We start from the raw sequence: 27,021 nt of genomic DNA on the forward strand, positions 1-27,021 counted from the left end.
AGGACAACGTTGTATTTGGCGGGCCATTTAAATTAAAGATCTATATATATGTATATGGGTCAATACATATTCTAATTCATGTAACATGAATATTATTAACACAACGTCAAAAATGTCATCGAATAAATAATCATCATTGCAAAGAATTTAAGCGGCTCTTCAAAAGGAGGTTTAAAACACAACAGATACCATAGACATCTATTACAACTGTTGATGTATCCTAAACTTGTTCACAGAGCGTGCAAAGGGTGCTACAGAAAAGAAAACTGCAGTAACTTTTAAATATTATATTTGTAAGAATACAAATTATTTAAGTGGAATAAATCGTGAGGAATGAGTAGCACCGATACCGGGTCTACCATGTTTTACAGGTTTGTAGGTAACAGAGAACTCTCCTAAGTAATGGCCAATCATTTCTGGTTTGATTTCCACCTGGTTGAAGGTTTTCCCGTTATAAACACCAACGATAGAGCCAACCATTTCTGGTACAATTATCATGTTACGTAAATGGGTTTTGACAATTTCTGGTTTTTCATTTGGCGGTGTCTCCTTCTTTGCCTTACGCAGCTTCTTCACAAGGGCCATAGATTTGCGCTTCAGACCATGGGAAAATCGTCTTCGGGCACGAGCATGCATCAAAACCATGAGTTGTTCACTGTAAATAGATATGTTTGTTTACAGTATGAACAATAAAAATGTTTCATAGCTAACATCCAATCCGCAATATACGTAAATTCGAATTTCTGTGAAACACAGTACTCACTTTGGCATGTCCAGAAGTTGATCGAGGTCAACTCCCCGAAAGGTGAACTTTCGGAAAGTCCTCTTCTTCTTCTGAGTTTCTTCTTGCTGAAATTCATACATGATAGAATGAGAAAGAGGTTATGTATATAAACGCAAACGAAACTTCATCGTAAATAATAATATTGCTTTCTATAATCGGAGGAGGAACATATAAATCGTACTGATACAATCGCTTGTAGTTTTCATGATAGATCGCATGGATTTTATTCGATGATTTGAACACATCTTTCACACGTACCTCAGCCATGTTTACGGTTGCTGGATAAACCACAAAAGGGTGGTTCTTGTTCGTCTTTAGCGGAAATCAACTCTGGCATTAACTAGGTAAAAATCGCTAGATGTCGCACCGACGTGTCATTTCCTTCATTGAAATTGTGGACCCTAAGAAGGCAGCCGGAAGGAATGCAGTATGATTGGTTATTACCTACACATCATTTCGCTATTGGTCGAAGCGACAATATCAGCGAATCAAACTAGGCTGTCCTCTGCCACGGCTGCCTTCTTTAGAACAACAAGTAATTAGTCGTCCGACGTTCGAAACAGCAGACAGCGCACGACCGATAAAATTAAACGAATAACATAGCTCTCGTAATTTTTCAACTAGGAAAACCATCGTTTAAAATTCGATTAACATGTGTAATTTGAATTGCATGCCACAGTGATTTTTAAGAACGAATTTTCTAATTGTGGACTTAAAAATCTTATCAATAAAATTCATACATTTATATATATAATATTTTCTGACTACTTTCGAGATGGTCAAAAATATTTTATACAAAAATATTTTAGTTCGCACGAGAAACTTGCAAGCAGAGTGGCGCTAAGTCTCGGTCACTTTTAGTGTACAGGTTGTCTTCTTCTCCGACATCTCCCCCACAAACAAATATACCGTCATTTCTCCCCTCTACTACTCCCTAATACTGTCTAATACTACATCACGTTATCCGTGAGAGGCCATTTTTCCCCCTGCATCTGGCAACTGGCAACTCTGTGTGTAATTATTTTGCAAGTCGCAAATTAAAATATGAAATACATCTTAGTGACGGGAGGTGTAATTAGCGGTGTCGGCAAAGGTGTTATTGCCAGCTCATTTGGGACGATACTTAAACATTGCGGTATTCGCGTGACGTCTATCAAGATCGATCCTTACATAAATATAGACGCCGGTACATTTTCCCCGTATGAACATGGTATGACATTGAATTTTAATCTTTGTCTCTTTTATCCCGATGGAACCGAACGTTCCGGATATGTTTAACGCTGTGTCAACATATTTTCTATAGCCATGCGGTCAGAAGCCATTTTATATGTTGATTCCTCCCGCGCAGTTTTTGCGATCACGTGCCCTCTCCCCATCCCTCAGCCCTCACTCCAGCAAGATTTAAATAACGATAACATTGCAATTATTTAACTTTTATGTTATATGGCATTTAGCATCAACGATTACGATCAACAAATAAATAACTAATTAATTAGTTAATTTATCGATTTTCAATGTTTCGATCTTGTATTCGTTGAATTTGTTTGTAAAAAAATTTTTTCCAGGCGAAGTATATGTTCTGGAGGATGGAGGAGAAGTAGATCTGGACTTGGGAAATTACGAACGTTTCTTAGACATAACGTTGCATAGAGACAACAATATAACTACCGGGAAAATTTATCAGGATGTAATTTTAAAGGAAAGGCAGGGTGAATATTTGGGGAAAACTGTACAAGGTATAGACAATAGATTTAGTTGTAACATTTTGTTGTAGAACATACATTCATTTATTTAATTTTGTATTTAGTGATACCTCATATAACGAATGCTATCCAAGAATGGGTTGAAAAAGTGGCGAAACAAGCAGTAACAGAAGATGGTGCTCAACCAGAAGTAATATTATATCTAAATGTTGCTAATTGTAAAACTTTACACTATGTATACGAATACTTTCTAATATAGATTAATATCATGATCGTTGCAGGTTTGTATTATCGAGCTAGGGGGTACAATAGGAGATATTGAAGGAATGCCCTTCGTCGAAGCTTTCAGACAGTTTCAGTTTAGAGTGAAAAAGGAGAATTTCTGTTGTGCTCATGTGTCTTTGGTGCCACAAGTACGAAGCTATATTTCTTTAAATAATGCTTATTCATTGTCATAGATCTTGACTTTGAACTTGAGCCAACTGCTAAGCTAGTTTATTCTTAGATCATAAAATCATGTGCAGTGAGAGACAAACATATTTATACAGTAACCATAGTTTATTTCATTCTATACATACTAATTAAAAGAAATATATAGTTACGAAAGTATTTTGTTTTAGCCTCGGTCTACAGGAGAACCAAAAACAAAGCCAACGCAATCCAGTGTGAGAGAATTACGTGGATTGGGCTTATCTCCTGATCTTATAGTTTGTAGATCCGAGAAGCCTATAGGTGACACGGTCAAAGAGAAAATTTCGAATTTCTGCCATGTTGCTCCAGATCAAGTAAAAAAGATCTGCCTTTTTCCACCTGTTTTTCTTTGAATTTGAAAGTCAATTAAAAATGCTAATGTAATCATTATTTTCCCTAGGTGATAACTATACATGATTTATCATCTATATATCGTGTACCATTGTTGATGGAAAGTCAAGGTGTGATCGAATTTTTGAATGACAGACTACAATTAAATATTGGTGTGCCACGACCGCGATGTTTCATGCGGAAATGGAGGGAGTTGGCAGATCGAATAGATCACTTACGAAAGGAGGTAAACATTGCATTGGTGGGAAAGTATACCAAGTTAGAAGATTCCTATACATCCGTCAAAAAAGCATTGCAGCACGCTTGTATCGAAGTTGACTACAAACTGAATTTAACGGTAAAATATTATTTACACTACTATTCATTATTTCATAAACATAATAACTCTACGTTACTATATATATCGTTGTTATGTATTAGTACATAGAAGCAGATAATTTAGAACATAGCAAAAAGTTGTCCGACCCTGTATCGTATCATGAAGCCTGGCAACAGCTTTGCAAAAGCGAGTAAGTCCTCACATTGTCACAAATTTCCATTTTCAAAAACAGTTCTGCTTCACGGTTTTTCCGAGATGATTTCTCTATTATTTTCAGTGGCGTGATCGTGCCAGGAGGTTTTGGTAAAAGAGGAATGCTAGGTAAAATGGAAGCATGTAAATGGTGCAGAACAAAGGACAAACCGTATCTTGGTATTTGCCTGGGGCTACAAGTAGCTGTTATCGAATTTGCTCGAAACGTTTTGGGCATGGAGACGGCAAATAGTACGGAAATTGACCCGAATACAGACTATCCCCTTGTTATCGATATGCCAGAACACAATACGGGTCAGATGGGAGGAACTATGAGAGTTGGAAAAAGGCGTACCCGCTTTACTGACCGTAATTCCGTCATAAGTTAGTATATAAGGCAATGCTTCGTAAATGTAAGTCATATTTGTGCTGCGTATGCGTATATACTAATTATTTTCTATCTAGAACAATTGTATGGAAATAAGGACTGCATAGAGGAAAGGCATAGGCATAGGTATGAAATTAATCCAAAGTATATCGACGTCTTACAAGGAGATGGACTCCATTTCGTAGGTGAATAAAGTAACATTAATTTCGAAGTCTTTGTAGAATTATTTGAACGGTCATTCTTTAAACTAACGAAACCCTTTTTATTATTAGGTCATGACGACGAAAATCTACGTATGGAAATAGCGGAATTAGAAGGGCATAATTATTATGTTGCCACACAATTTCATCCAGAATACTTGTCTAGGCCTTTGAGGCCTTCACCTCCATTCTTAGGATTAATTTTAGCAAGTATCGGTAAATTAAAGTATTACCTGGCCAGAGGTTGCAGACGTTCACCGAATCAAATTAGCGATACTGAATCGGGTAATTAATAATTTCACGTAATTCGTTCGTAACCCTCCGTCTGCAAATTGCAAATGGTCTGCATATTCCAGTATTCCAGAATTGTTTTAGATTTTTTTTAAAAACTAGAACAGTAAAAATGTTAGTCGTGAACATAAACGACCCAGTAAAATAAAGTTGCAGACGGAGGGTTAATTGTATTCTAATTGCTGTACTTTAAATGGCATTTCACTTTCACTAGATAACGAATATATGGCGGAACCGTTGACAGAGCAACCTTTAATAATCGATCCTAGTAGGAGTGGCAGTACTACGTCCGGTACTAATGATTAAATCTTTCAATTTAACTTGCCGGGGAAAAATATTTTTAATGACAAAATACTATTTCTATATACATACGGCAAATTAACTAAAATTTGTGTTAAAAAAAAAGAAATGTAGGGAATACATTTATATGTATCTGTGTATCGTATTAAACTTATAATAGTGTGGTATTCATTTTTGTTATGTACGTATTCTACATATAAGATACGAGTGAAACAGATCAGGCACTAATGAGAATCGTCATAATACAATTTTATACTATTTAGATTGAAATACTTGAATCTTTTGGACTCGTATTAGACTTGTAACTGTTGAAATTTATATACACATAAGATGTAACAATCATTAGAGCTGCATTCATTAAAACATTGACTTCTGAAATTAATAAATACATTTGAATGAAATTAATTAAATTGTTCCAATGCATGCACAAGTAATTATAGATAAAAAATAATCACTTTATTTCTGCTGTATAATGTTTGAATTATTACGCATTATCTTTTACGCGTAACTATGTTATTTGTAATCGAAGTTTATTCGTTGGATTCTAATTACCAACATGTTTATCTTGTAATCAACGTATGTTCCATTACAATGTTTTCAAATGTATTGTCCATATTCTTTGAAGTTTCAGTAACAAAACTTTTTACATTTTTCGTGAAAATAAATGTTGTCTCTCTCGGTTTTTATAAATCATGCTTTTCAGTCATTCTCGTCATCCCTCCGACTTACAGTGAAATGTAAAATTAACCTGTCTTCCGACACACTATTGGTAATTTAAGTTATTATTATGACATAATCGTATTATTGATTTTCCTTTATTGAGCAGCACATGCGTTCTGCCGAGTAGAGTATATAAAGAATACACTGGCATGTTACAATAAAACTTTTTCTTCGTATAAAAATGATATATATATATGTATATATATACACTTTCACTGTTACACACGTACAGTATACGATTAGTCATGTTAGATTACAGTTAAGTTACAGTGTAGATTTCAGATCATTACAGGTAAATGAAAATAAAATATCTGTAACATATAATAAAACAAAGTAAACAAATAAATACAAAAAAATAATTAAAATGCACTTTGGACGGTAAGCATTACAAATAATACTGAGAACATTTTTCGCAAAAGGAAAACTTAAGTATTTTACATGAATAAGAAACTATTGATGATTTCGTTGACATTTTTATATATACAAATTTGTATCTCTCTTAAGAAAGGCGCTGGAGATGTTAACATGGCAAATAGACGTTTGAACTTCACGAAAACATGTTATCAGATGGATTAGTTGCTAATATAATTTGGCAACTAATAATAATAATAATAATAATAGTGATAATAATAATAACGAAGGTATTTGATACAGTAGAGTACAAAAGAAAAAGAAATAACTAATCTGCCTTCCTATAAGGATATACAGAAAATATATGTATATCTAGCATACGTTGCTATTCTGCCGTGATGGTCAGTCTAAATTACAAAAGTACAATAAATACTTACGCACCTCTCAATCTAAAGTAACAACGGTTTGCAATTACAATTTTATCGTACTATCCCTTAAATGTTTCGTAACTTACTAGTAATGTACTACCTTGATCTAAGCATTGAAATACAAACTTTGTTTCCAAGATAATACAACAATGGCAACTTCTATCCGTAAAAGATAAAATATTTTTCCAAAATGTGATATTATCCTGTCACATTTTTATGTAACAATTCGATTCATATATTTTTCAAGATAATATTCAATTCAATATTAAGCAGATATACATTATCCTTCGAAATATTCAATGTTTCATCTTTCAAGACAAACTTTTATCCGTTTTGTACCAGTCTGGTTGTTTTTTATTTATAAGACGATTTGAATGCAACTTCTTATATTCTACGAATCAGTTAAGTTTCTCTGCCTCTGTAAACTTCTTTCGCAGAGCGTTTCCTCTTTCCCTTATTATTTATTGTTAAGTCAAAACAGTAGAAATTGCAGTTCCGTATTATTCTATGAAATTCTTCGTATGACACTTCAAAGTGCACTTATCTCGTAAACATATCTTTATTTATCAATGAATTCTATAATCGATACGCTGTAGCAGTACAATTTTATATTTAGGTTTACATTTAGATGAACCATTCCTTTTTCTTTTGAACTTGATGGCCTGTGGTCGAGTGAACGACAGCCGAGTCCGGATCTAATGCTATTTCAGCACCTTTGTCCTCTTGTGTCAAATATTCGCCTTTGTGTCGTGACATGTATCTTCCTATAAGTACCGCCATGATTACTAAAGCTATAATGATGATAGCCAACACGCTCCCCAGAATGGCCGTGTCAGTTTCGTTGTACGCGGCTCGAACTTTTTCCTCGTCCACCTCCGGAGGCGGACGCGTTTCAATGACGTCTGGAGGGTGCGTGATCGGTTCAACACCGCAAAAGTCCTCTGTGAGAGGAGTGCCAAATGCTCGGACGTTCGCCGGCCCATCTTCTTGAAATAGTAACTTCAGAGGATATATATCATCGAACTCGACTCTGGATATGCATCCTGCGAATCCCTCTGTCATCGACTCGTTCCTGCCGATGTACATGTACTGAATATTATTAAATTGAGCATCCGCGGACGTTTTGATGTTGAAATGGAATTCTTTCGGCTCGTAATTGTCGACTTGCAGAACAAGAGTGGATCCCGAGTTTTTCCTGCCTATTCGAACGTCATGATACTGTCCCAAACCGAAATGTTTGTTAGGGAATATCACTTCTTGCCGTTCGAAGCCAAAGTCGAACACCACGCGCAAGTGTCCGCTGTTCGAGACCATGATTGTCATATACTCTCCGGAAATGTTTGAAAATAGGCCAAGCAGGAAACCTCTGGGATTCGTCGTTGTGAAGCCGACTCGAATCTTTTCGGATATCGTCGAACGCCAACTGCCCATGAAGTCGTACTTTATTATCGAACTGGCACGCATGTTCACGCCGATCTCTGCAATTGCATTTGTAGAGTAAGCACAGGATTAGTACGTAACGACTATGCCGCGATCAAGATAAAGATAAACAAAGAATACATACCGTCTGCGCAAATGGGGCCCTTGAACGCGGTCCAGCGACAGTCGCACGAATATCCGTCGTATCTTTCATGGCATGTTCCGTTGTTAAGACACGGACTACTTTCGCATTTACCCATGCAACCTTCGGAGATACCGTATAGCCCTTGCCGAGCATAACTTCTGAGATCCTGTAGCTGTCCGTTTAATAGAAGCGCCCTAATACATCCTACATAGCCGTCCCTGTAATCCGTTGTAGCGCCGACCACAAGATCCGATGTCAGATGAACCGCTCGTACCGGTCCCGGGGGTTCTCGCACTTCATTTTTTAATGCTCCGTCCACTACTATTCTAGCTTCTTTACGGTTTCTTTCGACAGACACGGAGTGCCACCGATTGTCGGCTAATCTATAAGAAGTCTGAACGCTGACAGTGAGCGGGCCACCGCCTGCCAAGTATTGGAATTGAATCTGATTCCCGCTGTTTATAGAAATTTTAATGTAATCCGTAGGCCCTTTGCTATGAATTATAACTGCATTGTCAATCGTTGTTTTAAACTCGAAAAATATGTCACCGCTGTGACCAATATCAAAGGTTGGGAGATTGATAGTGGCGTCAACGACACGGAATGTTACTACGTTCTTGAACAAATCTACAAGAAAACAAGACAATCCGATTACATCAATTGCAATCGGGATAATATCGTATTATGAATACGTATATTTAACACTGGTTTACATGGAGTATATATTCTAAAAAAAAAGAATGGTTAAAGATCTGGATAGACACTTATTGTTATGTTTATGAAATATTTTAAAATAGTCAGTTTTAATGCTCCGTAAACATAGTGTTAATTGTAAGGAACAAGTGTACAAGGAACTCAAGTAGCTACATATTTGTGGGATTGAATCTAATTACTATTATAATACAACAACTAATAAATACAATGTACCGAAACGTGATGTGCATTATTTACACATCAGTATCCGTGGCTACATTATCAAACTCTATGTCTTACCTGATCTTACCTTGGTGGTGAACCAAGGTAATTCAGAACCTTCCAAAGAATTTCAAATAAATTAAGTTTCCTTGTTCACATGCGCAAAGTTGACAAGAATTTGTTGAACCTACCATCTCCCTCGCAGACGAGAGGTCCAAGCATGTAACGTCCTTCTTTATCATCGACTGGGGTACCAGTGTCGCCGAATCGTAATTGCTTAACAGGAAGATACTCTTTCTCGGTAATGTCACCGCTGTCTTCGAGAGGACCGTCCAGATCAGAATCGCAATTGCACCATTTCGTAGGGTCTGCGCAATTCCCAAGGATACCGCACTCGCACTTGCGTGATCCTGGTAGAGCTCCACCCCAGTAGTCCATCTTCTGGTTGTTTCTGCTGACCCACCACGAATTTGGCCTAAAATAGTCTCCTTGCGGCACTGAAATGATCACCAAATCATTTTTAATAGAATTTTATCGATCTCTAAAAGTGATCGATCTTTACATTGCTTGAAGTAAGTACCTGGCGAATTGAACAACTTCGAACGTACACACTCGTAACTGATTCTTTGACTACAACTTGTGGATCGATTCAGGAGCGCTTCAATCTGGTCCATGTCAGCGTCGTAGATGATATCTTGCATAAAACTGCCTGGTTCTTGGAATCCATCTACAGGCGTGATGCGTTCATTATTGTGCCTTAGGACGGTTCTCACACGGCCATCCGTGTAGAATTCACAAACCACACGGAATGGATTCAGTGGACCGCTGCCGTCCACATCTATTTTAATATCTGCTCGTTGATTTACTGAATTGATATTCTTGTAAGCCTCGCAGGAGAGCGGGTTTAATGCTACGAAAGAAAGCAGGGAACTTAATTAGTATAAACAGTGATAACATTTTTAAAGTCTAGTTAAGGGGATTAACAAGTGGATGCAATATGATGCAGTTGATTGCCTTACAGGTATGGCACACTGCTCCCGTGTAACCCGTATTGGCACAATCACAGAAGAATTCATCAGAATTTTGACGACAAACGCCAGAATGCTTGCATGGGTTTGGATTGCAACGGTCCATCATTTGGCAAGCATCGAAGACGACTTCGTTCTTGCAACAGTATTCTTCTTCCTTCCAGTCAGTCGGCAATTTATAATTGCCATCGATGCTTATCATTCGCATGCATCCAACAAATCCACGGTTGCTTTCTATTCCAGTGACGCCGCCTATTAAATACACTGGCCCCGTTGTCATCTCTAACATGCGTTTAGTTCTCATCGGTGTCCCGTCGACATTTAAAATCAGACTATTCTTGGATATCGTCAAAATAACTTGATGCCATTTGCCATCATTGAACTTCTCGTTGAAATTGTCTAAAACTACTTGCGGACTTTCTTTCGTTTGTATGTCGACCTTTAATTTTCCGTCTTCCAAGTACAACTGCAACAAGTAAAAACGAATAGAAAGGTTTTAGAATGTGAGAACACGCGTGTAAAACAATGTGAAAAAAGTGGTCGATTTGCAAACCTTCACAAAACCTGGAGATGTAAACTGATGATATAAAATGATCCCTTTGTCTTCGTACGTTCGAAACGTGAGGGAGACATTCATGGAAGATATTCCCTCGTAACCTTTGAGTCTTGCGTATGATCCCTGAGATAAAAATGTAACAGGAATTATGGGTGGTTCTGGGCAGCTAAAGAGTGTATTCACTCTGTAGTATCTCAAGTTGTCTCCAGTGATTTCAGTCTCTGTTAAGTCATGAATGATACTAGTGGCATTCAGGTAAAAATTCTCTATACACCCTGTGAAATTTTGATTAACCAATAGACCATCTTGTTTGTTAGGAACGCCGCCAATGTAAAGCTAGAAAATTATTTTTCAACATCAATCACGATGAATTCCAGTAAGCAAAAGAAATCGTTAAATATATCGTTCATCATACTACTTACTGCTCTATTTAAATCCAGTCTGTAAAATTCTCCTTTAACTCTTCCTTTAATTAATACTCTATCTACAGAGAACGATATATTCTTTCTATTGCGTGATATCAAAACGTCATGCCACATATTGTCGTCCAACAAACTCCCAACAGATAAACTCGTCATAATGCCAGATCCAAGATCAATATTTAATATCATCCTATTGTCCTTTAGTTGCAGAGCTATGTAATCTCCTTGTGTACCACGGGAGTACATTAATACTCCATCGGCATTGTTTGTTTTGAATCGGAATCGTATAAAATGTCTATCAGTTTCTATTGGTTCTCTTAGTAAATCGTATCGCAGCAAGGACGAACCATTGAAGGAGAGAACATCGGATACTATAAGTAGACAAAAGCAAAATAAAAAACAGCATTAGAATCTTCTATTCTGTACCATGAAGACACATTGACTCTTACCATAACTGCAACCGTACAGTTCTAGTCTCAATGATATTCTGTCCCTCCATCGGGTTGGATTTATTCGAATCCACTGCGCTATAATCGGTACCTCGAATTTATTAAGTTTTATGGTGTCCCCATCCACATTTCCTTTGAACATCTATTGCAAAAAAAAAATGGAATCAAACAGAAGTTCTACACTTACACAAACGTGGGTATTGTATAATTTTATTTGTATATCATCTGTGTGTAAAATTGTCTCAAAGTATTGAGCAGGAAAGGCCTGAATTTGTGTTAGTAAAACGAATTTGATGTACGTACAACATCGACAGTACTTGAAATCTTTTTCAGTAAGAGTAAATGAAAGTGAATGGAAAAATATAGAACAGATATCTCAGCATGCTTTTCTTGTGGGCTTGTTAGTACACCATTGTTAATTACAAGTGCAAAGCATAGATGCAGAAGTATAAAATGTCTCGTTAAAGATATCGTTCAAAGTGAAAAAAGTAAATTCGCGCTTTACATGGTACAAACAGGTACACAAAGTACTCCTCTTGTGTTTTTGTCGTTTAAAACAGATCGATCATGACATGAATATTTTGTACAATGACTCGGTAAGAAATTATATGAAAAGTTGAAGGCACCAATGTAATTCCTTCCATACCTCCACCGATTAAAGAAACGACTTCCACCATATAAATCTGAAAACCATGTTTTCCCATTGTTTAAAAGGATGGGAATACTAGAAGGTCAAATAAAAATTATAGTCCCATTTTGTACAGTCTGTACATTGTATAAAACGTGTTACACACCCAAGATATTATAGTACCCGTATTATATCTGAAGAAGTTTTAATTTAGAGAAGTTCTACGTTTTCTTATAGTCAGTATCTCTATTAATACCTCATCTACACCATCCTGGCTCTCATAACTGGCCCAGGCTTGCCCATCGTCAGAGTATTGGACAATGTACTCTGTCACATACTCGTTAGTATGAGCACGACCTCGTGTGGCAATGCTGCGTATCTCATATCTGTCCCCCAGTTCCACAGTAAGATGTTGATCATAACTGCTAAGCTCTGGTGACCACGTAGAACCTCCTGCAAAGCCCAGCCCCATGTCCATGTGTAAAAGAAAAGAGTACAAGCAAAGCAGATAAGTAGAAGGAGAAAGTAATGTTGTAAGTAATTAGATGATTTTAGTGACTCTCTTTCATGTTTCAGTGAATGTGTTTCAAACACTTGTGGTGCATATACAACGGTAGTTACTTATTTTCCTAATCAAATCGCTTATTTACTGAAAAACAAGTATTTATGGCAATAGAAGAATTTGCGAGAACTATGCGATTGTAATATGCACGACATGTGAATATGAATTGCCATACAGCCATTCCTATGAATAAAATAAACATTCCGAATGTGTAGTTTTGTGCAGAACATGCGATTGATACCTACCTAAAAATGCTGGGAACAGTGTATGGTTTTAGAAATAGTAATTCATTAGATAATTCACTCGGACTATGGTGCTCGATTGAGTAGCAAGCATCGAACCGATATGACTACAGCTACAATAGCTTAGTGAAACTAGTATAAATTTATTAGTACCAAAGCAACGATATTAAGTAACATGTACCTTCCTAATTAAAATCCCCTGATGGATTATGGCTACATTAAGCACAGACAGTGATTGGAAAGATGTAGAAGATCAGTTTACCTTAATGTTACCATCTTCTTCTTTGTAATCAACGTAGTCCAGGCCATTCGTACCATAACTGATACCATACTCCATAACATACTCTTTTTGCACTGCTCGTCCCTGGGTCGCCACAGCTGTGATGTTCATTATTTGACCCAGGTCGATAATAAGGTACTGACCAAAGTCTGAACTGCTAGCTGTCCATGCGTTTCCGCCTACGCCACAACATATACGCATGCATGCAACTCAAAATGAACTTAAGGAAGCAGCCGTACTTAACAAGATACATCTATCAGAGGATTAAGTATTACAGTATTTGTCATGTAGACAACATGATATAAGCTTATAGAAACACAATGATCTATAAGAAATTTATCTTTCGTTGCAAAAATCAAGTTTCTACATAGAGCTTGTAATACTTACATTAAACATAGTCACATTCAATGAGCAATCAAATTAATAAGTCCTTTTGGATTTACTCTCCGAATTTTATTGTAACAGATCAAAGCAACAATTCTTAAAGAAGAAGTAAGAAAAGACAAGCTGTAAGATTACATGTTATTTTTTTAAGTAATCCTTTTCCCAAGCAAGAATGAGAAAGTACAACCACTGTCACAGGTAAGTGTATCGTAAATACATGTATGTTTCAAATGCAAATAAAGCAATAATGCAATAAGTAAAATGAAAATTTATATTTTATATTTCATAAATGACTCTTTAAAGAGTTCACTTGAAATATGCAAGAGGACCCATGTTTAATGTAGAAAATAACATTATATAAAAAGGTGAAATAAAATTTGTACAACTGTTTCTTATTAATTTATTGTACCCACTGACTAAATTTATATAGTTATATCTGTACATCTTTGTCATAAATAAAGGGAGACTGTTGTCCCATGAAAAAGTATAACAATGTATAAAACAATTAGTATATTAGATCTTAAAACGTTATGGGCGTTCCTGTTTCTTAAAATATTTTTCCATATATTCTACATCTTCAGGAAACAATGGAATAGTATTTGCAAAAAGTTTGTCGCTACTTATCATGTCAAAGAGAGTATGTCGCGGTTGAGGTGCTTTTCCATTTTCCTGCAGTGCTACAGCAACACAGTGCTGGGAATCTAACAGTGTTTCTTCGAACAACCATTCCTGTTTTATACCATTTATACTCAAAATTGTATCAGTTGTAATAAAATTATGTTTAAGCTTCGAGTTTGTTTTAAAGTCTATCGTTTGAAGATCTATGGTGATACCTATTCCTATAGCCTTCACGTAACTTTCTTTTAAAGCCCAGTGTCTACAAAACATCCCGATTTGTTCCAATTCATTCATGGACGAATGTTTTATTTCACTCCATTCGGAGGATGTGAAATTTCTATTCATTATCTGAAAGAATTCAGACAATTGTTTACCACCGGTATATTCCAGCTTCATTATGTCTGCACCCAATTTCACATTTCTCGTTTCCCCCACCAATATCGTGTATTCACCTTGATGAGACACACTAAAATTTAAATCCGAAGAACCTCCTTTTAAGATGGGCTTGTTGTGTTCGTCCCTTGCAAATACTATTTCATTGTAAGGCACATTTCCATACTCGTTAACAAATTTTCTCATCAACAATCTACCTGCAAGGGAAGCCCTAACATCTTTACGAAATACATATCTTCCTAATCTTTCTTTTTCCTCTAACTGTACGCAAGAAATTGCATGCGTGAATTCCTTTTCGCTTGGATTCCATTCCAACCATTTAAATGCCCATCGAATACTTTGAAACATTTTTATATAATTAATTTTATTCGATAACTTAATCTATTACTCTGCTAGTAGAATATATGTGAAATTCTTATATGTATCTTCCTGTTCTTAAAGCACTGCTTTTTTTAACAAGTTCTTGTCTCTAAAAAACCAGGCTACTCTTTAGCATCCACCTGAAGCAAATAGACAAGATAATGTTACTGGTAATTTTAGGAAAATTATTAAAAAAGAAATTTCTTATTTGAAACAAAACAAATTAATTGTTTGAAACAAAACAGAAATATACACATAGCGTAAAAATTTAATCAGATGTACAGAATAACTGTGCAATGAGTCAGTCAGTTTAATTCAGCTAATTCAGATCTGAAGTTCTTTTAATTGAGACAGGCATGTGGGTGTTTATAAGATCAACGCCTATTTAACACACTCTGCTTCTCTAAACATTATTTCTTTCTTGTTCTAGAAATACAGATACATATAAAATAATATTTAATACACTACCTGTTCTTGTTATTAAATTCAATTTCAAATACAGATAAAGGGAAGCACTCTTAACAAACAGATATATGTGTATATATAGGGCCCTGTATAGGCATATACAGGGTGTTAAAAAAACCATACAATATTTATATAATATATAGAACACACTGTGCTGAGTAAAAAAGCCTTAGTAAACATGGGTCGAAAGGTCAACCATTTCTGATTTAGGATCTTATTAGTATTACACAGTTACAAGGTATTGTGCTTGTATGTTTATAATGTATATATCTCAGAAATGATTGACCTTTCGACCTATGTTTACTAAGGCTTTTTTACTTAGCACAGTGTGTTCTTTATATCATATAAATATTGAATGGTTTTTATATATATCATTGTTTTCTCAAAGTATAACAATATGTATAGATGGCAAGCAACAAACTACCAATAGTGAAATGTTTCTATACTCTTGTGAAAATAAGTAACATAAGAAATCTTATTAGACAAATCTGTAGAAAAATGTGCAATTCAAAACATATTAAGAAATGAAAAACGAAATTACCATTTAGTCTTGCGTTGTATGGACCTCTTCCAGGCAACTCTGATGTAGCTCTCAAATGAGCTCTGTCCAAAAGCGGTTCGTTGCATTCATCGTCTAATTAAAGTAAATGTTAGAGTTAACAACGCTGTTAGTATCATACATGTAAATAGAATCTAGTTTTTGATGTTCATAGATTGCACATGAAATACATATCGATTACCCCTTGGATGGCAATAATTGGGTCACAAATTTACCACAGAAGAATTTATACTTACTGCTTACTCCTACTATTATAGAATAATTATTATTCTAGTCTAATTAAAATGATCAACACTCTATGGTACAATCAAAGAGATTCAATTTTACATAACAACTATAAAAACGCTACAGCGGTTTGATAGTTGCAGAATTGGTGCAATACACCGTACGCATACAAACGCTATGTATTAACGTTCGGAATAATGTTTTCAATTCCACGTTAATACTCGCGTCATTAGCAGCAATACGAGTTTGAATTTATTCGATTCTCGGTTGGTTTGTTAGATGTTAACTCGACTACGCCATGTTGTAAAGTGGGCTTGGCTATATTGAATCATCTTGGGAAATTGTTAGCAACCTCGGGTAAAAAGACGGTTTTCAATGTTGTAGACGAAACATACTTTTGACGGTACTTACATGCAGATGCGAATGAATTACTTGCAATCGCGAACACGAGCACGAAACACCTTATAGTCATTGCCCTTTCAGAGAGCAACTCGCGAGGAACGTACTGTTGAGCGGGACGCGTCGTCAAAACTGTTACTAAATTCTCACTGATTCTCACCAGTGTGTTACTGTCACGCATACACACTGTACCTATGTACACACTAGTGCACACATCGTTCGCACGGTGTCCGAAAGGCGCATGCACATTCTTACTACCTGTATCTTGCGGAATGTATTCAATCAAAATTATTTGTTCGTTTCATGCATTTACAATGACCAGAAGTAATATTTCTGGCCAGAGTCTGACTTTTCAAGCTTTAGAGGAAAATAAGAATGCAAACATTAGAAGTTTGTATGTAACTTTTTTACCGTTAATAAAAACACATTATTTTAACATTTTAATGTTTAAATGTGCAATAGTACACTATACGTTGTTGATTTTCGAAATTCAAGATAAATTTTACGTAATATAAATTTTACGCTATTGCAATACCTGAATAAGATTCCTTTACGTTGTTACATTCGAACGTGAAATAATGTCACTAACAATAAATCTGTAATAATGTTTACCAGAGAGGATAGGAGAGTGCTCGCGCCCGGGGTTTCGGCGTTCCCACTTTCGTGGCATCGCCGTTTTTAGCATGGCACAGAACCGAGCAGCTTTTAGCATGGAACAGAACCGAACAGCTTCTAGCAGGGAACAGAACCGAGCAGCTAGACATTCGTTTGAAGTAATCGGATCAAATAAATGATAGAAGAAATACGTTTATATATTCATTTGACTCGATCTGCATGTATATTCGTAGATACAGGCGTATCTGTTTCAGCAATTTATATCAACAATTTATTGCTGCTCAATCTATAGGCTGTTAAGAAGTTTTAGGTTAATAAATACATGATGGACAACGAATTAAGTTACAACAAGGATGAAGAGGAGGAAGAGCTAGGGGAAGGGGAAGAGGAACGAAGGGACCATGATGAGAAAGGACAAGAGAAAGTCAAGACGGAAATACAGAGCAAACACGATGACAATGTAGATCATTTTGAGAGTTTAGCTTCAGTCTACGGCTTGTTCGACCAAGATGAAGATGACGATTACACCACGAAACTCGAAAGAGAATGGGATGTCGACGAAGCGGAAAAATGTTGATTATATTTCAGCATAATTTAACATTAACCGGATAGAAACGACGATAATTTTGCCTTTTTCCAGCTCCGTCTAAAGAAACGATCGATTCGGAAAAAGAAACGGTGCAGCTTGATGTCGAGGATGAACCGAAAAAAAGACGTAAAACCATTTACGAGCTTGACTCGTACCCCTCTTCCGGTCCCTCAACTATGGACATCCTTAAACTTAGCTTGATGGATGTTGAACCTGAACCGCGAAAAGAAGTTCGATACTCGGTGTCAATGGTAGACAACAATTCGAGCTATCTTTTGATACGTACTAATTGTGAATTAACACTTTACCTACCATCGGTAGTTACATAATAATCTTGAACCCTTATTACAGGCAACAAATATGCATAAATATCAAACACGATCATTGAAGCTTCGAAACTCCAATGATTAATTGCTTAACTTGTTTTATAAAATTGAACTTTTGAATCGACATAACAGGGTCTAAAGAATAGGAATCCGAGCAATTTTGTCATATTTTCACAAGAGCACATAAAAATTGTAGAGAATATGTAGAAATAACCAGAATGTCCGGTTGCCTACGTAAGGGGTAAACTCATTTTTTGGGGGATGAATAACTGGTAAAAAAAAAAGACGACTGAAGTTCTTTAAAGATAGCACAGTTATCAGGAAGCCTACCAGTACAATTTCGGTAGCTAACGTGTTAATGAAAGTGTATTCCGGTGACCAGGACATATACGCGTTACAACTTCCTCAACGTAGAAATTCCCTTTTTTCATTGGAGATTGAATCGTTTTCAGGGTTTGACAGGCATAGCTAGGATAAATCTGTCACCCTTGACGCAGAAGGTAATTGGTTGTGTGATAGGAGAGAACGTTAGTACCGAGTATCCGTGGGTATTCGTCAGGAAAGAGATAATAGAGGATAATATAGATCTTCACGACGAGAGTAGCGACTTTTTGCCGGTGAAAGACGAGATAGAAGCGTTTCCGGAGCAGAAAATGCTTATTGGCTACATGCCGTCGCTGACTCAAGAGGGCCAGTTCTACATTTGTTTGACTGCCGAAGGACAACAGGCGGTGATAGAATACATCAAAAGACAGAGGGAGGAGCACGAGAACCGTGTCAGGAATACGGTTTACAAACCACTTGGCAAATGGGAGGAGTTTGGGAGCAGCGAGGAGATTGAGACAAACATTGTTACCAACACAAGGCCGCTCCTAGAGATCGAGGTGAAGGACGAAAGAAAAAACTGAGGAAAACTTGAGAGAACAAGAATGTAACTGTGTTATTTATTTATTTTTTTTTAGTTTGTATCTACCGCGGACGTGCTCAACGCGGAACTAGACCTGGTGGACAGAGGAACGGACGACCAGAGGGACGGGTACCTCGAGATGCTCCCCTATCGCGAGGTCTTTCAGAATATTTCACGGAGATTGATATGCAATGCGACGCAAGTAACACCGGAGAATCGAGACGCGGAGGCTCAGACGGTGATCTCAACGCCCGCGAATCGCTGGAACCAATACGGATACGAATACGAATCGCCGGACATATCTACCTTCACCGAAGAACAACTGGAACAACTGAGAAACTTCCTGAACCGTTTCACGGACGAAGTGTGCGACGAAGTCCGTAACAACACCGATTGTTATGCTTTTCTTATTCTTTTGCATTTTGTATCTACTTTATATGTGAAAAGAATAGAACTAAGACTAGTAATCTATAGATTCTATTGAACGCTACATGGGACATCTACTCGAACGATTATGTGAATCTGGTGCGTGATCCGAGGGACACGCAATGGTCCGCACCGGGAAGCTACAAGGAACACTTGAGTTTCCACGACGCCACCCGTGTGGTGGAGAAGGTGATCAACGATATCTCGTGGCATCCACTGTGGACCGGGATCTTCTTTGCTGCCTATACGAGGCACTCGAAGAGCCACCGACTAACAGGCCCTATGCCGCACGAAGATGTGAGCGTATCCCCGCACACCGCATACTATTATACATATGTATTGTCCTTTCTTCTCAATTTTCATATTTTCTAACGCAGGTACTGAAAGCCGACGACGACAATTATGTTCTGGTATGGTCGTTCAACGACAGTCTAACGCCGAAGCTGATTCTCGAATGCACTAAGGAGGTGACTGCCGTCGCCACGAACCCATTGGACGCGAACCTGATCGTAGGGGGTTGCGCAAACGGCCAGTTAAGTAGTTATCTACTCTAATGTATTTTAACACTGCGATGACATTGTAAACCACTATTTTAAAGGTATTGCCTAGCTATCTTTATACATTCCATTCAAAATGGCATCCTCTTAGCACATTTTTGATTTTGGGAATCAACAAGAAGTCGGCGGGAGACAAGTCAGGACTGTACAGGAGTTCAAGAAGCGTTGTGATATTATTTTTGGCCAGATATTCGCGGACCCGAAAACAGGCGTGGCTGGACGCGTTGTCGTGGTGAAGCACCCAGTTGGCGGCAGTCTCTTTTCTGACGCTGTTGACCCTTTGGTTTAGTCTTTTGAACACTTTCAAGTAAAAAGCACCGTTGACTGTTTTCTCCGTTGGCACAAACTCGTGGTAGATCAACCCTTTCTTCCACGTCCTCCTGACCCTCGTTAAACCTTTTGTGTTTTGTTTTTGGGATTTTGAGAGGCACTCATCCCCAAAGGCCTGCTGTAACATGGAAAATGTCTCAGTCCCAGATTTACCAAGTCGCAGACAAAATTTGATGGCGTATCGTTGCTCAACAGAGCGCTGCATTTTAAGCTTATACCATGCGCTACAAACATGTCTCAGTTTTTTTTTTATGATCCTGACCAAACGAAAGTTCCAAGGCGTATGAGTTTTTGCATGTTTACAGCTGAGAACCCCCAGCATTAATTGCCCCAGGCGCATATACCCTGCGGTCAATAGGAGAGCAAGAAAAAAATTGGTCGCATTACATTCCGAACAGACCATGTATATGTTTAATATAATTGATGGATAGCTGTCTGAGTGGAATCAAAAATTGCCATCTATCATGAAAACCATCCGCCTTCCGAGTGTTAGTATCGTTTATCTGCGTTCCTTTGTATAGGTTGTACTCTGGCATATCCCCGGGAAGATCGAACAAATTGAAACGGTGGCGGTAAATACTCCGGCCCAGGTCAAGTATAAGCTCGCCATAAAGAACTTGACTACGTGGTTGCGGCAAGTATCCACTACCTACAACATCAAACCCACCGCGGTATCCTCGCTGAAAGAAAGTCAAAAAGGTGCGATAACTAATATAACGTGGCTCTCGCCTTACGACGAAATCGACGAAAAGGGGATCATATCGTCGTTGCCGGAGGACACGAGCATAGATAACCTGAGTCTTCAATTTGTTACTTCGAGCACGGACGGTACAATCGCCTTCTGGGATTTAAAGTTGGTAGCATAGGATCCATTTCGTTCGGAATAGTTTCGGATACAATTATAACTCGGTATCGTTTGTATTTTGTAAGGCGGCAGAAATTGCAAAAAGAAAAGCAGCGAATCGCCAAGAAGAAAGGAGTATTCAAACGACCGGAAACGCTGCATCCCCTATCACCATATAAATATCTCGATCGCATCATGCGACCGCATTATCTGTTGATCGTCCATCATCCCGACATCAGTCGTAGAGTTGTGATCACTACTCTCAATATTCTCGTGCCGCCATTCGAGAAGAAGCGGGCCGATAATATTCCGCTTACGAAGGACGCTACGGTCAGAAGATACTTTAAAAATATAGTCAAGAAGCCGGACTATGAAATGTCGCCGAGTATATTCGTTGGTACCGTTGAAGGTAATTCGTTAGAGTTAAGGTCTTCAATCGATCCGATGGGTCTAGCTAACGAGATCAAAGAGTAAGAACGTGCTTTGAATACTGCATAAGGTGATTTCGGTTGTGTCAAGTGGAAAGGATACGACTTCTCTACCGGCCGGACCATTAATACCGAAATATGCGAATGGTCTTGGTGCAGAAAGGTCCACGATGGTCCTATAACTTTCTCGATCAGATCGAGAATATTCAATGACGTGATAGCCACGATAGGCGGGAAAATATTTGTCATTTGGAAAGATACCTTAGATATACCATTGATGTGGAAAAAATCGACCGTCGGGTAACTAAGTCAGCTAGAGCTTGTTATCATAGCAAAGTGTGGTGATTCCACAGAGGAGCGCGTAGGACTTCTGTTATACATTATTATATTTAAGAACATTCGCGTCACTTTCTAAGTTGACTATTCCGAGATTTCTTTCAGTTTCCTGCCAGCTTCTCTTTAACACCACCAATTGTGCTTTATATGTACACCATTACTCGTTACTAGACTGCGGATTTTATGTATTTGTCACGGAAACGAATAAGTGCAATTTCATACAGTGGGCACAGTTTAAAAGAATTTAAAAATATCAATGTATTAGTTTGGGCTGAGAGAAATCATCAAAGAAAAAATGAGATTTCTACTTGTCTCCTGTTTTGTACAATTTGTACAGACAAGTTTTATTTTGCATAAAAATCCGCAGTCTACTCATTACTTTCGTTAGCCTCTTAAGGAGGGAACCTGAATTACAAACCTCAAAAAAAGTTTTCCCTAATCCTTCCATACCTTCTGGTCTCCTGGTTCTTTTATACAGATACACGGCTGCTAGTTGGGGCCGTTCACGCCCCACGGTTCTAATACTAGCTCGAATAGACGGCAACGTCGAGATTTGGGATTTTGTCATTAAAAGCGGAGAGCCATGCATCTCGCAGAGTCTGTCGGGTCGCATAATCACAGGGATATATATACACCTGTTGGAATTGGACCCGCTGTGCGTAGGATTCTGCGATTTCAACGGAACCTTGAGGGTATTCCAGCCTCCGACCACGTATCTCAAGTACGAAGGAAGCAATGAAGAATGGATGAGCAACTTTATAAAACGACAAATGATCAGGGTACCGATTTTAGGGGCGTGTCGTACAAAAGCGTGATATACAAACATAGTTTGCGATACGAACTGTTCACTTACCCCCTGTTTAACACCAGGTAGAGAACTGTAAGAATTGGCAGAACCGATGGCGAGAGACGCACCGCGAGATCATCGAGGAGAAGCAGAGGCTGATAAGGCAGATCACAGAGAAAGAACAATTGGAACAGGAAAGCAAGGCCAGGAGTGGATTAACGGAAACGGACATGACTGCGGTGGAAACAGTGAAGGCTTCGGTAGACAATCCTAACGAATAAAGTTCTACTTCTACCATGGCCGTCACGATCGAATTCGATCAGTCGAGTTTCTGCATTCTTAATGTTTCTTGCAATCGATGCAGACCATTCTCATCTTCAATAAAAATCCGCAGTCTACTTGTAATGATCATTATGTAGAAACCATGGGAAATGATCGAGGAAGCGCGCGAACGATGGAAAACGATGCAACTGAAGCGTATGCAGCAAGTGCTTCTGGAAAAGAAAGGATTGAGAAAAGACGAGCTGGAAAGGCAACGCGAACCAATACTGAAGATGCGCGAAGAAATGCAGAGGAAAAAGGATAGGCTGCAGGAGACACTGGGCAAGCGAGAAGAGATTTTCGAGCATACCAGAAGCATGTTTTTTCCGGAGCGGCAGCCAGAAAGCAAACGCGTATCGGTGGGTCCGGTAACACAGTTTGCTCCAAGGAAAACCTACATAGAAACAGCATTGGCGGACAAGATATTGCAAGGAGAAGTGTTAGAGGTGAATCAGCGAGTATTATATTTGTATTAGATCCGTGAGAAACAGGACTACCGTTTCCGAGATTGATATCACACCATTATCGACAGAACGCGAATCATTCAAGACGCATATTCTCTCCTTCATCATTGAAGATTTTTCCCGCGACGCGCTACGGCTACCTTGCTTCTCTAACTAATACTCTGATTAATTCGAAGGGTGCCACTTACGTCGATCGGGACGAGGAGATCGTGAATCATTTTATGAAGACGCAGGCGGAAATGTTGGCGTTCCTACAACAAAATCCGTTGGTTCATACGTTCGACTGGCGGAAAACATTGCATGAAGGGAAGTCGAGGCGAGCCACCCTAGACTAAAACCTGGGACACAATGCTTAATTGGAAAGTCCACGCAGAGATACTGTTCGATTCCCTCCAATCTTTTTCCGCGAGCAATTGCGCGCATTACCGAATTAGGTGACAAATCGAGATATTACAAAGCCATTGTCCCCACGATTGCCTCTGAAAAGACATTTGCGAACGAAAGGAAACCGTTGCAGTTGTGACTATGTCCACTCTCATTGTCAGACACGTGCACTGTCTTTGTGCTCTGACCGCAGAGACTTATTTCCAGTGTGTAATACTCAAGAGCAACCTATTTGTACTTCGTATACACTAAACGAAATCGTCAAAGTTCCACTGGGTTAGTCAATCTTCAGTGTCAAGTGTCAGACCATATTGCTATTTCAAATGCAGAAATATTGACGTTTATAGAAATGTTACGACATTCATGGTGGAAAGCAACGGTTTTTTTTTACGTTTACGCAATATTGTTTACAAATGTGTTATGATAACTAAGCTCGTGTGCAAAACGTTGGCTTCCATCGAGTAAACAAAACAGTATATTAAGTAAAATGATGTCATTTTTTCCCTATTCTCTCACAAAAACTACATGTTTCTCAATCATTGTTTTCGTAAAGACAATCATTTATCTTAGAATTAGTGAATTGCCTTTATAAAGCGAATTCATTTAGTTTTTATAAATTAGCTGATACTGCAAAGAAATATCAATATTTTACAAAATGGCCTTGAAAGACTCACGACTTGCATGTAAGTAGTTCAAAGGTTGAGAAAATTAAAAGAGCAATAAGATAACTCATGGTATGAACTCATGGAACATGATCGCTTTGGATACACGCACATACGGTAGTACACGTTCTTGAACAGAAACAGGTGGGGTTGAATCACACTGAAGCAGGTTTCCATATAAACAAAGCTCTAGCCACCGGCTAACCAGTTAGTTAATGAACGTGGTACTGCGACGTCTGTCCACGCGGTAAGTGCTCCTTTCACTTTATAAGTTTCTCTTTTAAGATGCGAGTCCTCCGTGTGTGATGTAACAACTCGATCTTGTTTTTTTTTTACTCTTTCCGCCTAAGGCGTAGTAAAATTCCAAATGTGCAAAATCTGTTTCATATCTACATAAATCACAAAATATTTGTTGCTTATTTTTCCAGAGATTTCAGAATGAATCGATTATTGATACTGCTTCTTGCAATAACCGCTATTGCGGCGAAAAAGGTAAGCATTTCAGAAACATTGTAATTTAAGCGACGAGTAATCGCGAATTGAAAAAGATAATCGTACGTAGAACTTCCTATATAGTCGCTTAATTCTTTCGCGTGATACAGGAGGTTTTTGTTTAATTGCAAACAGCTACGGATCGGCCATTTTGGTATCGTCTTGGATTTCTTATCCAGCAGAGGTTTTCTTATCCTGCTACTGTTTGCTATTGCGTTGTTCCACTAGTGAAAATACTTTAGAAATACGGTAGATATACCGATCAGTTAATATGAATAATTCGTGACTTTCTTGTAAAAGTTAAAACACTTGTGTAGATCTACCTTTGGAGATTCATGTACATGTATCTACCTTTTTATGATTTAAATGATTGTTAAACAAAAGATCCAACTCGTATCATTTTGATTGATCTTGTAGTTTTAATATTAAATACTCAAATTTATATGCTTACATGGTAGACAGAAATGTTGTGTGGCATAGTACACCTGCAGCCCCACAATATTGAACAGGCAAATGTAACCGGAGATCTTACAGTCATCCAAAGAAGAGCAGGTGACCCAGTGAAAATCGAGGGTAAAATATATGGCCTCACTAAAGGACTCCATGGCTTTCATGTACATGAGAAGGGAGATTTGAGACAAGGCTGCACGTCAGCTGGAGCACATTTCAATCCCACTAGGGTAATGCTGTCAAAAAAAAAAACTATGGAGAATAGTTAAATATTCTCTGATATAATTTTGTCCTGACAAGTTTTTCGTACATCAATAGGTAAGCCAAATAATGTTACAGATGGATCATGGTGCGCCAGATGACGATGAAAGGCATGTTGGTGACTTAGGAAACATTGAGGCAAACGATGAAGGAGTAGCAACCATAGATATCACAGACAGTATAATTTCTCTGACTGGCCCACACAGCATTCTTGGTCGTTCTATAGTAGTTCATGCCTACGAGGATAATTTAGGACTAGGACACGATGAAGAATCTCAGACTACTGGAAAATCTGGACCTCGTGTAGCCTGTGGCATTATTGGTGTATTGAAAATTTAGAATCTTCTATGTTACATTCATTTTGCTAGTTTCTTAATTAGAACTGACAGATTAACATGAATTTTTAAATGTTTTGGTAAAATGTACAAATTCTTTAAAGAATATAATGACTATTAACGGAAATATATATGTTAGACCAAAATTAAAATTCTGAGATTGAACTTCCCAAAATTTGTTTTCTTTGAGTTTGTAATACGTACTTTCTGTAAGATTCTTTAAAAATGATTTGTACATATATAAATATAACATTTATTCTCAGATTTACTTACTTCTACATTTCCTTCTGAAATCCTTTTATTACCTCCTTGTACCATTGTATTGTAAATCTCATACCCGTCTTATTTAGCATTAATGTTCTGATTTTTTAACGAAAAATAATTAATATTATCGAAACTTCATCGATAGATTAAAATGAATCCTAATTATTTGGAACTTTCGTGTATAAACCTTAAATAACTAATACATACGTAAAACGAATCCTATGTATTCACCAGCCGTATCGCCGTTCAAGAGATAAAAATCCCACCTCATCCTCCTTCTTACATAAGGATATTCTCAGATCATGAAATATTTCTCTTTTCCTGATTTTTATCAAATTACCCATAGTAATTTGCATAACGATCTGTTAATAATATTATTGAGAGAATATTAAACCTTTTGTCTCCTATGTACTCCTAAGTATTTCCGAAGGTTTAGAATTAGGACGGCTAAATGATTTTCATTTCCGTTTGATAAATAATCACTTGTCTGTGCTTCGATATTACCGGTAGTTGCACTTTCGAAGCGCAGGAAGTCCATAACGATTTTATCAAATCGTCGCAAAATGACACGAATCAATTGTTTGTCCATATTCGAATGCCGGTAATAATAAACTCTGTTTAGTATAAATCTGTAATTTGTCTAGATATAATCTTTTCTTTCAATTCTAATACTCTGATACTTAAAGAGCCTCGAAG

General features: G+C 37.7%; 6 protein-coding genes and 1 long non-coding RNA gene across 10 annotated transcripts; 3 read left to right on the forward strand and 4 right to left on the reverse strand.

Moving 5' to 3' along the window:
* Positions 1-272: 272 nt before the first annotated feature.
* Rps15 (ribosomal protein S15) lies at positions 273-1,180 on the reverse strand. Of its 2 annotated transcripts, XM_076788906.1 has the most exons (3): positions 1,043-1,180; positions 764-849; positions 273-655 (listed from the first exon to the last, which is right to left on the reverse strand). In XM_076788906.1, exons 1-3 carry the CDS (start codon positions 1,049-1,051, stop codon positions 307-309), a joined length of 444 nt encoding a protein of 147 aa, XP_076645021.1. In that variant the 5' UTR covers positions 1,052-1,180; the 3' UTR covers positions 273-306. The 2 variants fall into 2 exon arrangements, with proteins under 2 accessions (XP_076645021.1, XP_076645020.1); XM_076788905.1 differs by lacking the exon at positions 1,043-1,180 and having other exon boundaries at positions 764-879.
* Positions 1,181-1,684: 504 nt separating this feature from the next.
* Ctps (CTP synthase) lies at positions 1,685-5,170 on the forward strand. Its single transcript, XM_076788303.1, has 11 exons — positions 1,685-1,994; positions 2,350-2,520; positions 2,592-2,677; positions 2,769-2,900; positions 3,108-3,272; positions 3,359-3,646; positions 3,730-3,818; positions 3,906-4,204; positions 4,286-4,393; positions 4,481-4,693; positions 4,914-5,170. Exons 1-11 carry the CDS (start codon positions 1,829-1,831, stop codon positions 5,003-5,005), a joined length of 1,809 nt encoding a protein of 602 aa, XP_076644418.1. The 5' UTR covers positions 1,685-1,828; the 3' UTR covers positions 5,006-5,170.
* A 263-nt stretch (positions 5,171-5,433) lies between these two features.
* Positions 5,434-16,690, reverse strand: Nrx-iv (neurexin-4). Of its 2 annotated transcripts, none has more exons than XM_076788302.1 (11): positions 16,560-16,690; positions 15,906-15,998; positions 12,317-12,513; positions 11,433-11,574; positions 10,984-11,354; positions 10,559-10,897; positions 9,997-10,471; positions 9,558-9,887; positions 9,169-9,474; positions 8,063-8,689; positions 5,434-7,976 (listed from the first exon to the last, which is right to left on the reverse strand). In XM_076788302.1, exons 1-11 carry the CDS (start codon positions 16,618-16,620, stop codon positions 7,123-7,125), a joined length of 3,795 nt encoding a protein of 1,264 aa, XP_076644417.1. In that variant the 5' UTR covers positions 16,621-16,690; the 3' UTR covers positions 5,434-7,122. The 2 variants fall into 2 exon arrangements, with proteins under 2 accessions (XP_076644417.1, XP_076644416.1); XM_076788301.1 differs by lacking the exon at positions 12,317-12,513 and adding an exon at positions 13,127-13,323.
* LOC143354313 (L-aminoadipate-semialdehyde dehydrogenase-phosphopantetheinyl transferase) lies at positions 13,915-16,602 on the reverse strand. Its single transcript, XM_076788314.1, has 3 exons — positions 16,560-16,602; positions 15,906-15,998; positions 13,915-15,039 (listed from the first exon to the last, which is right to left on the reverse strand). Exon 3 carries the CDS (start codon positions 14,885-14,887, stop codon positions 14,057-14,059), a length of 831 nt encoding a protein of 276 aa, XP_076644429.1. The 5' UTR covers positions 14,888-15,039; positions 15,906-15,998; positions 16,560-16,602; the 3' UTR covers positions 13,915-14,056.
* Positions 16,691-16,952: 262 nt separating the features above from the next.
* LOC143354316 (dynein axonemal intermediate chain 3) lies at positions 16,953-24,565 on the forward strand. Its single transcript, XM_076788319.1, has 13 exons — positions 16,953-17,734; positions 17,803-18,002; positions 18,530-18,961; positions 19,040-19,360; positions 19,459-19,707; positions 19,788-19,941; positions 20,817-21,150; positions 21,228-21,550; positions 21,641-21,869; positions 22,384-22,684; positions 22,776-22,952; positions 23,112-23,459; positions 23,654-24,565. Exons 1-13 carry the CDS (start codon positions 17,485-17,487, stop codon positions 23,810-23,812), a joined length of 3,477 nt encoding a protein of 1,158 aa, XP_076644434.1. The 5' UTR covers positions 16,953-17,484; the 3' UTR covers positions 23,813-24,565.
* A 60-nt stretch (positions 24,566-24,625) lies between these two features.
* On the forward strand, positions 24,626-26,325 carry LOC143354314 (superoxide dismutase [Cu-Zn]). 2 transcript variants are annotated; one of them, XM_076788316.1, is made up of 4 exons: positions 24,626-24,770; positions 24,952-25,015; positions 25,474-25,695; positions 25,784-26,325. In XM_076788316.1, exons 1-4 carry the CDS (start codon positions 24,739-24,741, stop codon positions 26,063-26,065), a joined length of 600 nt encoding a protein of 199 aa, XP_076644431.1. In that variant the 5' UTR covers positions 24,626-24,738; the 3' UTR covers positions 26,066-26,325. The 2 variants fall into 2 exon arrangements, with proteins under 2 accessions (XP_076644431.1, XP_076644432.1); XM_076788317.1 differs by having other exon boundaries at positions 24,633-24,770; positions 25,805-26,325.
* On the reverse strand, positions 26,127-26,626 carry LOC143354318 (uncharacterized). Its single transcript, XR_013082313.1, has 2 exons — positions 26,533-26,626; positions 26,127-26,421 (listed from the first exon to the last, which is right to left on the reverse strand). It is a non-coding gene; the product is annotated as an uncharacterized LOC143354318 (long non-coding RNA).
* Positions 26,627-27,021: the final 395 nt, after the last annotated feature.

The sequence above is a fragment of the Halictus rubicundus genome, chromosome 5 (assembly GCF_050948215.1).
Source record: "Halictus rubicundus isolate RS-2024b chromosome 5, iyHalRubi1_principal, whole genome shotgun sequence".
NCBI classification, from domain to species: Eukaryota; Metazoa; Arthropoda; class Insecta; order Hymenoptera; family Halictidae; genus Halictus; species Halictus rubicundus.